Source organism: Varroa destructor, unplaced genomic scaffold (assembly GCF_002443255.2).
Source record: "Varroa destructor unplaced genomic scaffold, Vdes_3.0 BEIS01000002.1, whole genome shotgun sequence".
Taxonomy (NCBI): Eukaryota; Metazoa; Arthropoda; class Arachnida; order Mesostigmata; family Varroidae; genus Varroa; species Varroa destructor.
In genome coordinates, this window is record NW_019211455.1 from 54052031 (window position 1) to 54064507 (window position 12477).

The following is a 12477-nucleotide window of genomic DNA, read 5'->3' on the forward strand; positions in this document are numbered from 1 at the left end:
TGACGTATATTCAGCGGGGTGTCGACAAAAATGTTGACGCTTTCAGTTTTCAACGCATCAGGCGAAGCCGAGCACGCATTACGGTAGGCCATTTCATGAGATGAAGCAACGCAGTCATTCATTTGAATATACTGTCTCTGGGTTATAATTCTGAAAATCAAAAATGAACACGCACACACAGGCAAGAGTAAGAACGGATCCACTTTACGGGCGCGAAGATCGTCGCAGTTAGCTAAACATCTAGTTGAATTAGATATCACGAACGCAACGTGATTTAACGTCTTAAGTAAAAGAACAGGAGAGGCGTTGCAATTGTGTCCGTTATTCGGGCAGATCTGTACGTAAAGCGGTCTTCGCGGCAAAATTTCCGTTGGATCATCGTACATTGTAACGAGAAGCATGTCATTTGGTTTTCTCTCTTCTTGTTTCTGACGATGCTTTCTGTTGACGCACCTGTTGTATGTCCTTCGTTTTTGGACAAGGTGTCGGTAACCGAAAAGTCGACCTTAACCAGATACTCCCGGCCGTTACGGTCTCATTCAGCTTTTCTCGCCACATAACTAATAAAAAGCAGATCTCCGAAGCATGAATTGGCCTGGACTCGATAAATAACCGGTTACTTACTATACAATCACGCGCTTATTGATGAGAAGTAAGTTGACACTGGTAGATATTGCGTGGAGAAAACGAAAGCAATCGTGATTGCGCAATGATAAGATCGGGACCATAGACTTATCCTGCAGCGGGTTTATACAACTTTATTCAGATGTTAGCCTAACTCACGAAATTGTGCTGGCTGCTACGTCTTCGAGATCCTCACACACAAAAAACGTACTTTAGATGAATTGTCTCCCGAAATTCTCTGTAATTGGTCTCGTAGTGACAAGTAACAGATAACCTTGACACCGCATAGTGTATGAGTGTTGGGAACTACCGTGCCCGTCAAGCATAGTTCAGTGCACGGTCAGAGATCGCAAGGGCCATCTGCTGAGACGGCTAAGGATATTCTGAAACAAAGAACTACAAGGGTAAGTACGTTACAACAATAAAAAAAAGACACTGCCTTGGGGTTAGCGAGAAAGAGTTTGAAAATTACGATAGCGATCCATCAAACGTACCTGAGTGGTAAAAGGCTTTGAAATATATTCAGATGCATCAAAAGGCGGAGAATTATTTTGTCAATTATGTACTGGACTATCTTTAAATATCTCCTGAGGCGCGAAAGCGAAAACTTGAAGAGTGCCAGATATAATGTTGAAATTGATCAATGCATCGTCGGTAACAAACCGGATACGACATCATTTGACAGGGATCTCTTCAGCACGGTGCTGACGGCAGCCACGTCGGCCTCCTGGCAACCGTTCAGCGCTTCGCTAGCGCCACTTAACAGAGATCTTCAGCGAAGAATGCCCAGCTGACGAGCGCAGTTGCCGCCACCGACTCTGGAGGCGTAATCAGAATCTTTCGATTAAACACAAACGAACTATCGTTTATCAAAAAATGTAATTCGGTAGCTAGATTGAGCGACGAGCGATAACAACCAGCATTAACAAGTTAATACCCATCTCTCATCTAGCAGCTGTTCCGCGAACCCTTTGCGAACAGGATGGCCATAATTGACATTTACAATCTAGGAAACCCAGTAAATTGCTACTATACATTAAGAAATGTCGCCACGAAGTCTGCCGCCTCGTAACTTAGCCCGTCAAATACGCAGCACTCAAAATGGAGAACCAACCCATAGCTTTTCATGAACTCTCTCACGAACCGCGCTCCATAAACGGTATACTTTTTAAATCAATTTTGGTCATTTAGACATGCATCATTTTGTAGAACTTCTGACGTTCCTGACCCTTGTCTTGGAGCCCGTCGCATTCGTCAATGTTGACCCATTCCATTGAACGTTTCTCAAGTGAAAACGTCAGCCTATTTCGATGACACTGGACCCAACTAACACTTGCGCGTCCTGTTTACCGTCTTATGGAAGATTTTTGCATTATGTTCAATCGGCTAATGGAAAGTAAATCGAAACGACTGAAAAATGTATATAATTATATACAAGTAAATGTTCCAAAAAAAGAGGACGTATCCATGTATCCAGACTAACAAACGTTTTCAGCTCTGTATATTTCTAAATTATTTCGAAATGCCTTCTATTAAGCTCGATGTATTTATTTTTCAGCTGAATTGTTGCAGTCCTATTTTTTCGATTAATTTTACCGAAAGAAATATGATTTGACGCGAAATTATTGTATGTAACTCATGGGCTACGTTATTTATTTGCTGTCGATGTTCGATTTGTTTGTCTATATGTATATACACATTGATACAGACATATTGCCAGTACTTCAAGGCTTCTAAGAGGCTTAATTAAATGCACCGTTTTTGGGTTTATTGAACCTAAACTAAATGTCAGTGTATATAAAATACTTGTGTACGCCATTCTACACTTCACAGTGGTTCAAACAGCATTAGGCTGAAATTGGTTCAGAATATTCAGCTTTGCCGTGCTATTGAACCGCAGTTCTTTTTAGGCTGATTTTAACTTTGATTAGTATTTAGTTGATCAGCTGAAACGAACCCGAAGTCTAATTATAATAAATTGATATCATTTTTCCTGCTATGCATTTATGTCGGTGAGGATTTCTGCATCCGAACCTATAACCGAGAAGATGTCCTGCTGGTATCTCAGAAAGGTTCGTTTTGGTCTTGATACAATCTAAGTATGTTGCATGTGAGTTTTGCTGTTTCCAAATTAGAATTCTACAGTGGTCTCAATAGTAAATCGATAGTACTTTTGTAAGACTACGCCATATGTTACGAGTAAAATATAGTATACAACTGACATTTTTCAAATAACTGCCAGACTATTTCTGCTTACCAGCCCCGACATTGAATCATCTTGAATAGTTAGTGTTGATCCTTGACATCATTTTGTGCCTGCTAAAATTGCAAATTTTCTCAACGGGTCTCTCGACGGATCTCCACTCCCTACCAGAAACGATGTCATACTCTACGTCATATTAATATGTGTGTGCCGAATAAAGGCGATAAGATATCAAAAAAAAATGCTGACACTGACTTTATCTGTCATATATCGTGATTGCCACTCTTAGCACTAATACAACAATCATCTTTTCTCTACTATAATCACAATAATAACACGCTCCTTGTGCCCATATCATGTACAATACAATCGACAATTTTCATGTTCTTAAATAGGCACGCGTTTCCTAAGCATCGGCTTCCTGCACGTAGGTTGCAGGAAATAGACCTCTCCTGAGCGTCCCGCCTTTCATGGTTTCGCCATACCACCAGCCGTCAGCGCTTTTCCTAAGGACTCCAACGACGTCACCCTGACGCAGCGATAATTCATCACTGAGACTGGCATTGTAATCATAGAGAACTGTGCATCGGGTGAAGATCGATTCTCTTAAGCAGGACGTTCCATTGCTACCTGGTGAGACGCGATGATCGCTAGATTCCTACGAAACAGACAATTTAAAGCGAAATACAAAAATATCAGCGAAAGCGTTTTGTCGTGAAAATTTACTTGGAAGTTTTTCAACCCCATAAAAACTCGATTCTTGAAATCCACTTTATTTGTTTGGAGATATTTCCACGATAAAGCTCATCGACAGAAACTTACCGCTGGAAGTGATTTTAGCAGCTTGCTTAACGTATCAAAAGAGCATTGCAGTAATAGAAAATTTAACACTAAATTCACAAATAATAACTGATCTGGCTTTTGAGCGACGCTTCAGACTGCAACGGAAACTTCTCAGTAATATAGCCGTGCAACTAAAGATTTATAGATAAGAAGGCTACAATTTGACCTCAGGTGTGTCGAAATCGGTATGAGCGATCATCTATTTCAAGCAGAAAAGTCAATGTGCATGTGGACTGAACGTAAAAGCAAAAAAAGCAGAAATCTGGGCCTCTTCACCTGATTCTTGGGTTCTGCCTTTGAGTTATGTGATCTCAAAGACGCTGTACAATCAGTTCGCAAAATCACGTCGTCTCCTTGTTCCGCACTATCGTAGATTGGATTTTCGGACATTCTCTCCGATACGGGCTCCGCATCGCCATCGTCCGAGAATGCTTCATCTCCTATTAATGTATCGTAACTTGTTATTCATCAGTGAAAAGTTCCGAGGAAGAATGAGTCAAATCGGAAGAACATAATGATTCAACCCAAGCGACTTCTTATTCATCTAATCTTCTCAGGGATTTCTCTATTTCACGATGGTACTGCTTTGCGTTTTCGGAAGCCCTATTTTTCCGCCAACACTGAATTCTTCCTATTTAGGTAAGTACGTCCCACGTACAGCTTCTGTAGTGAATGGTCTCCTTGGCAGATGAATGCAATTAAACGTAGAACTAATATTTGATGGAAGCCTTACCATCTTCAAAGTCGGAACCCTCGCCGCTCCGATTTATGCCTTCCGACCCCCCAGAATGGACACCTGTACAACAAAAATGATACGTAATAAAACAAACAAAAAAAGCTGTTGAAAGCAAATATTTCACAGGGTTTTGCTAGACAAAAAATATTATGACTGTACGAACATACAACGGCATGTTGCTAAGGTTTCCCAACTTTTTTTGGCCTGATGCATGAGTATGTTACGCAATAGCTTCTCCTGATCTCATTTCGTTACCAATCTCTAATTCAGGTCAGCGTCTATGAGTTTTGCCGATTAGTAATTAGTGTTTCTTTTATTTTTCACTCTTTTTTTCACGCTACCTTCGGATGAGTCGGAATTCTGCGAATCGGTCCTTTCAAGGTCCGCTGTCGTAGTACCTCTGGCAATCCATGATGGTATCTTGAGTATCGTCTGAGGATGACCCTGCCGATCTCGGTGTTGTTCAATATGTGCGCTTAGCGGATGTGAGGGTCGTAGCTGCCCTCCAAGACTCAGAAGAACGCACTGTAGCTTGTAGCGAGTTGCCTCAAGGAAAGCTGGTGGATATGAATTTGAAACACGAATGACGGTAAAGTTAACCGTTGTGTGTGCAGTTCTGAGAATTTTACTGCTATGAATTATAGAAGACAAAAGATTATCATTAATGTAATCACCTTTAGTACAGTAATTATTGCGAGTATTAAAATCAGGTATTGTTTTTATTTAAGGCCTGTAACTACCTAGAGTCTGTTTCAGTTGTCTAAGCTTCTCTTGAACGTCTGCCTGGGCATCTTCATCACCGAACTTCGACGTCTCTTGAAATACTCTGGCAAGATTTTCGACGCCTTCTCGGCCTTTCCGTTCCACCTCCAAATCTCGCATTACCATCATAAGAAACTTTTCCAACGATTCCTTCCGTCGATCTAATTGCATTTGGTTTTGTAGGTCTTCCGCCTAAAAAAAGTACCATACTTGAAACTTATCGAGTATATCAGTTTCTTATTTGAGAAGCTTCACCGGGGTATGTACAAAACGGCGGGATTTTGCCAACGGGAACAAAAACCAACCGTTATTGTAATTACTCAGGCTGCTTACTTACTACGTTACCATTAATGGAATAACGTGTAACACTCTTGTTGTTGCTACGCGGTTTACTCATACGAGGCACCAAAATTGTGCTTTCATCGATGTACGCGTTAAAAAAAATATGAACAGTATCTCTATGAATTTTTTTCTACAACTCATTCCGTCCCGTCATAGTCTGTTGCCAAATGCATTGTTGACGCTATAACTCTCATTAAGAAAAACATACAGATGATTTTGTGATAGGTCAGGAGGTGAAGCTCTTCAAAATCGATTGTCAGCAATCAATTTTCAGCGAGAAAATACATTCTATTCGCCACGCAAGCCAAGATTTGCGGAAGCAATATCAATAAGATACCAATCTTTGTATGAGATTAGTGACTGGCTTTTTTGTTGTTCAATAACAATAGGTTTCCAACATTTAGCTAACGCGGCGAAGGACCAAGACGCACACTTACAAAGACATCTGGAAGGTACTGTTCTGGCACATTTGGCGCGGTGCCCTTCCGCTTCACGATTTCGAAGATATCTCCCGTCGGATTCGCTTTTTCGATTGAGCGTTCCAGTCGTTCCGCGCAGCCGGCAGTTGACGGACCTACCTAGAAAAGTAGTCGAAATGCCCACATGAACAGATGTGAAAGCAAGCCCTTCAAACAAGCCGGCGGTTCAATGTTGGTAACGTAGTGGTTGCAATAAAAGCGTAAAGCAAACTGCTATGGACCGTTCGTCGCAGCATCAGTTAAGCTAACTATAAATCCTACAGCTATAACCAAGTATAGGTACAAAGTAGTCCTGAGCTCGTAATCAGAAGGCGGTCAGGTAATGGTATGACGAATAGCTAATCCGAGTAAATGTTCAACTGACTCGCGCCTGCCAACGTGTAATTGTTACAATTAGTTACTTACCAGAGCAAGACTACATGCGTATCGCTGCATCGCTTCGACAAAACCCATCAGACGCTCACGTTCCATGAGTTCGAAATTGCGCGCGCAATCGTAAACCGAAGCTTCCCACTCTTGGCGGGATCGTTCAGCGCTGAAATTGTCAGCGTCAATAGTGCATAAAAACAACTTTAATCTTCTCCGTAAACTTTTATAAACGTCTACTTGAAATGTTTTCAATATTGCAAATTATACATCTTCAACAGAACATCGGACAAATTTTAGGCATGTGCAATATAGCTTAGCGAGCTCAAGAAGCGTTGATCGGAATATATCTCGTTCTAAAGCATAAGGAACCGATATACATATATGTCTAGAAACCTTAGCCCTATCGTCTGTCACACCGAAACCCTATCAGCATCCTTCTCTCGATGTTAACAGAAATAAACGCGAAACATCAGGAAGAAGGCATTTCACAAGGAAGTGACAGATGTTAGCCTCTGTTTGACCCTATGCCCAAACGGGTATACAAACTTTGTTCAGTGCTCTCTATATTGATCTGTGTAAGCCGCTGAGCTAATCATTCGTTGATTCGAATGATGCACCACGCTAAGCTGGACGACGGCAACGGTTGGATAACAATGCTACCAATCCTTAATCAAGACATTTAATATAGTATTGTATTGATGATCGTTAATAAGTTAAATTTTTTTAAAAAATCAATTTATCTTTTGTACGCACGCGAGGCAACTCGTATAGTAGAGTACGTCAGCCCTGGCTAAAGCTTCCTCGGCTCGTACTTTTTTCGCCTGAATTTTTACAAGCTCCTTATCTGACGACGTCCTTTCAATATCTCCATGTAGCCGTTCAACGTCCCGCTGGTGAATGTAAGCTTGGCGTTTAAGTTTGGCCTCATCGATTCGTTTATCAACTACGATTTTCGCTTTTTTATCGACCTGACACTCCATCTGAAGTAAACGGGAGTAGAGGAAAAGATAGTTAATATTAAACCTATTTGCCGTAGCGAAGTGAAGAAGGCCTAGTAATCCTTGAGTTGTTTAAAAAGTATCAATAACAGACGTATGTATTATATAAATTAGTATATGGATCTTCAGCTTTGTATGAACCGCTTTCGAGCTTATATAGAGCGAACGATGAATCTTGGTACGTGTTTGATACGCATCCGGGTACCTGAAAATTCATCGTATTTTAAAAAATGCTTTGTAGACGTCTTCTTTTTTGCATCTTTATTTTGGTGTTTCAAATAGTTTTGGATCCGACTACAGAGCCTCATCTTTCTTCATAGAACAATGTTTACATTTGTTTGTGTGGTCATATGCGCTAAATCGCTTCATTCGTCGATAGGAGTATTTCCCTGACACCATGAAAACTAGTCTCCATTTTGAGGTCCAGTATCGCTGTTAGACTCATGAAACGTTCTCAATGCTGAAGATTTCTATCTAAGTTTAATCCTTATTACAAGTGAACAATGAAAATTGAGCCTACAAAATGAACAAATATATTCCTGACTGCCATCGCTGTCATGGTAGGGTAGAGGTGTTTTTGTCGACGAAATCAGTCATCGCTGCGTTGGGGGCTTACGAAACTGCAGCCTCTAAACGTAACTATAAGCGATCGCAAGTATGTGAGAGCAATCTGATTATTTCCCACGCAGGTAAATTTAACCAGCATGTATACTATTTGCCCATTTTGGTTCAGGTAAAGAAAAATTATGCGGTCGGCATAACAAAACCTATAGAGCATTATCCAGGTAAAATACTACATGATGTCTTAGAAATAATGTAGTTTTGAAGTACCATTAGATATTGTTAAAACGAATAGGTCTAGCAGGGTAACATATTCCCAGTTAAATTCTCGGCTGGCGTCAACCATGTTGAGTTGCGCAGTTGAGGGTAGCAGTAAAGCGCGACGTCATTATCGATACTATGAATTTGTACAGCAGATTTAGCGGCACTTTTTGAGCAGAGAGCATATTCACGATGATAGGTGACCTTCATGATGACGCTATAAACGCCCATTATACACGACGAGTCAGTTAGAACGGTGTTGTGACATATATTTATATGATCGACTTAATAGGCGATTTATTTACAGTGAAAGGCATTTGTTAACATATTATAGTAAAACGGTATCAATACGTTAATCAAGCAGAGCGAGGTTTCATGGTGAATGAATTCCTATCGATAATTTACATTTTGATTAGTCTATAGGATTTTAAATAAGGCGGGCTCAACCGCCACGTCGGAATATCTGTATCGGAGAAGCCGTTTTAACTGTCGCACTGTTTTAGCAGGTGTATGTATCAGAGAGCTGCCAAAATAGGGTCGTTGAATGCCAGCACAAAATTACCAATGACTAGAATAGCGTAAAGAATATCTCAACCTGGGCGATGGAGCAGTTACGTCGAACGGGTGTCATACCACCGAGTCGGAACACATTTTACGGTAGGCTAGAGAAAGTGCTGTCAAAAAACGTTCAGCGTTTACGGTCAGTGGGCCTTATGTATGAGTTGATAAACCAAATGTTTACAAGTCAAAACAAAAGGGTGCTATATATGTCGGGTGCCATTCGACCCGTATGATGACCCGGTTCATATAATCTTTTCGAGAAGCCGATTTATGAAAGCTAGACCTATACAAGTCGGGCGCCAATAACCGAACTGAGCTAGTAGTTGGTGTGGATGTATTATTGATTTGAGTGCGTTTTGTGTTAGGTTGTTTCGGAACCCGTTAACACATGCTTCTTCGCATTTAACACAGATTGCCTTTAGAGGCATCCGGTATCAAACTAGCCATGCTGTCCTAAGTTTGTCTATTCAATAAAAATACGAGCAGATAAAATAGACACGAAAATAATAGTGGAAGATGTTCGAATCGAAAAAGAAAACAATATAGTGGAACAGAGATCTGTTAAACTGTCACATTATATGAATCAAGCTTGAGTTGAATTACTCATGAAACTATTCAAATCCGTTATGGCATATGTTTCGCCCGCCAGCAGACTAATGTAACAATAGATTACAGATTATTTAGAGGCTAGAATGCTTAGTTTAGCACGTAGCTATTGGGTTGTTTTGATGCGCGCAAAGCGCGGTTAAATGAATTAAATTTGAATCAAATATGAAACGTCTATTCGAAGTCAACACCATTATCATAATAAACATAGAAAAAAAGTTAAAGGCGATTACTGTTGTTATCATTACTAGTCCTACATTCAAAACAAACATTACTAAGCCTACATCGCAACGAACATAGACAGCCATATCAACTGATAAATGTATGATATGCCTTGACTTTTGCCTAAACAACGCGCTAAGTTTTCTAGTTGTAGATAACATTTTAACTTACTAATACTGATGATCCTGACGATATTTTCTTCAAAGTTCAAATTTGAAACGTGGCATAACTTCGCAGTTCCTATGACCTATTTCCCTTGTTTTAATTTGAATGGTTCGCCATGCTCGTATATATAGATGTAATATTACAAGTAATTCTGTATGTAGCAGGATAGAACTAGACTCGTATTAAAAGCCGCTTAATAAAATTAAATCACCTATGAGTAAAGTTCCTAGGTGGTTTTCCATATCTGACCTCAAGTAAGGTAAACAAGCGTGAATTTTATTTGCAAGCAACATCTGCTAACTACGCCTACATTGAAAACCATATAAATCACTCTCAGATTGAGCTTGGCGTAGTTGACCGAACACGACTAGAGCTTAATACCCCGCTCTTCATTGTAGATTCCAACAAACATCACAGATAACTTTCGACTCTAACAATAACAGAATGAACAAATTTTCTTTTTACCATAGATTCCTTTAATGAAAGTATCGAGGCTATATTTACACAAGATATACATACATTTAAGCTATTTATTAAGGCCTAAGGCATGTCTACTGCTATTGTTACTCAGAGCCTATTAACATCGTATATAACGTTTTTGTAATAGAGATCTAAGACATTTTACAGCCTACGGATGTTTAGGTAAGAAGCCAACTTTGAGATCTAAACGACTATCCTAAGTTAGCTTTAAATTAAGGTTGACTATAGGCTTCACAACTTAACTCAACAACATTAACAGATCAGAGTTACATGTTCATTTTGCAATGACACTGCGGCAAGACGGCGCTAACATCTACGTGATTTTTCGTGTAGCACTCTTCGCAGTGCCGAGGAACGCAGTCGTGCTAATACAAGGAGCCTTGGAAGCCGTTTGTCACCGTTCGGACACGCGTAACTCGATAGTGATTCGTAAAAAGGGGAATCATTGGCATATTTACTTACAGCGAGATCTGCAGTTTTAACATGCTGTAACATAGTCATTAAAGGAAATCGCGGAGCTGCGACACTGGAGAAGCGCGATTCGATAAGCGCGTAAATATGTTTTATTAAAGCGCATACAAGTCGATGTTTTCTTTCATTAGGATTTCGGCTATTTTTATGACACAATTGAAAATTATGTTGAACTAGATAAGCGTCGTCCCCAGAGAGGTTTTGCGCTTGATAAACGGCTGATTCAGAGTTTCCCCCTCTGTGTTATATGGTGTACGTCTAGCAAGTTAACCTAATGACCAGTAAAATCCTTAACAATTCCCCTGTTAAGCATTGGGGCGCCAACTGAATAAAGTATGACTTGGGATGTCACCCTTCATGTTCTGTACGCTATTTTCCATGTGAGCAGAGGTGAGCGTATGCGTCAGAGAGATGTACTTACAGTTTTTCTCGCCTTAGCCTGGTTCTCACAGAGATTTCGCAGGGGTTTAACGACCTCCTCGGTAAGAGACAGAGATAATGCTCTGAAAATAGGCATAAAAGGTGCAACTGCATGTTAGTGGCATGCGTATGCGCAGGCACCGTGGGAAATTTGACAAATAAATAGTCTACAAAAACCCATTTATGTGATGACACTTTAAAAGCAATAAAAAAAAATATAGTGTTTTACATTGGGAACTTGAATAAATAACCTATTGCATTTCAAATTGGCCTAACCTTAACTTATTAAACACCGGACCCTTTAAAGTATTCTGCCTATCTTCAAGTGCAGTGGGCATATATCAGCTAATTAGAACGAATTTCAAGACCAACCTGTGGGTTTCAGCCTCGCGTTCCATCTGAATAGATACATTGCACCATGCATTTGCCGTCGACCTGCCCTCACACAGTAGAAAAACAATTGGTAATTTGTTCGTGTTTTTAAATCCGGAATTTAACCTGCTAAGTAGCCAAAGTTATTTCCGGATTCAAACCTAGGCCACTACGTGTCCCTAGGTTTCGAAGGCAAACACATTACTCAGTCCGCCGTTACGACTATATAGTGATTGTTTTTTTTGCCTATTCCATGCTTTTTGCAGAGCTAAGCTAGTTAAGAATATTATACCTAGTACCTAATTCCAGTTAACAAGTAACAGCCGTTGTATATGTTTGACCTAGGAAATATCGAGACCATCATAACTGTGTAGCCACACTTAAAACGAGACAAGAAATGGGCACGGCGCCCCATATTTTCCCAAATATACGTAGATGTAAAGCGTTCAACAATTTGCTCGAATCACTAATTTTTTTTAATTTACTGAACAGTTGGTCCTGCTCAACGATTGCGCATCGGATACTTTAAGGGGAGCATCAGATTGAAAACTAGGGCACCAATATTATGCATGCAAATTGACCGCTTTTAGAGAAGCATCCAAAAGCTTTATCAAGATTATAAAAACTGCTCGAACTGCGCGATCGACTACACAAGAAGCTGACGATAGCTGTCGTAGTTATGTTCGTTATATCAGTATGCAGACAGTGTATGTGGCACATACAAAATAGAGCCAAATGTGGCCTAAAATTTTTCCTACCCGACCGCGTTGGCTTGAGTGGTTTAAGTAAGAGAAAAAAAATACGATTAGCGTTTAGATGTTTTCTTGACCATGTAATTGTCGCTACTGACGAAGATTTGTGCCTATGACCCGTTTACGCACACGTTTTTCCGCCAAGAGAACGCCTTAAACCGTCTCTTTTACGTTTACGGTAAACTAGTAACGGACGTAACCATTTTCTGGATAATATACATTGTAATGCCATAAGAGAACAAAAAAGGTT

The 12477-nt window shown here is 40.1% G+C and overlaps 1 protein-coding gene and 1 long non-coding RNA gene across 20 annotated transcripts in view; one reads left to right on the plus strand and one right to left on the minus strand.

The window, feature by feature from the left end:
• The first annotated feature begins 301 nt into the window (after positions 1–301).
• Positions 302–11085, plus strand: LOC111244226 (uncharacterized). Its single transcript, XR_015322063.1, has 3 exons — positions 302–1028; positions 1310–8835; positions 10546–11085. It is a non-coding gene; the product is annotated as an uncharacterized LOC111244226 (long non-coding RNA).
• Positions 2247–12477, minus strand: part of LOC111244222 (nostrin-like) — a 48585-nt gene continuing 38354 nt past the window's right edge. For 15 of the 19 annotated variants that reach the window (XM_086981262.1, XM_086981267.1, XM_022791057.2 and 12 more), the window contains 10 exons: positions 11476–11538; positions 11105–11186; positions 7112–7338; positions 6395–6524; positions 5948–6088; positions 5147–5360; positions 4748–4963; positions 4404–4466; positions 3947–4110; positions 2247–3485 (listed from right to left, as the gene is read on the minus strand). In XM_086981262.1, the coding sequence (XP_086837388.1) occupies positions 3234–3485; positions 3947–4110; positions 4404–4466; positions 4748–4963; positions 5147–5360; positions 5948–6088; positions 6395–6524; positions 7112–7338; positions 11105–11186; positions 11476–11538 (1552 nt within the window). In that variant the 3' untranslated portion in view covers positions 2247–3233. The remainder of the gene's footprint in view (positions 3486–3946; positions 4111–4403; positions 4467–4747; positions 4964–5146; positions 5361–5947; positions 6089–6394; positions 6525–7111; positions 7339–11104; positions 11187–11475; positions 11539–12477) is intronic. The other 4 variants (XM_086981269.1, XM_086981268.1, XM_086981265.1 and 1 more) reach the window with 1 other exon arrangement.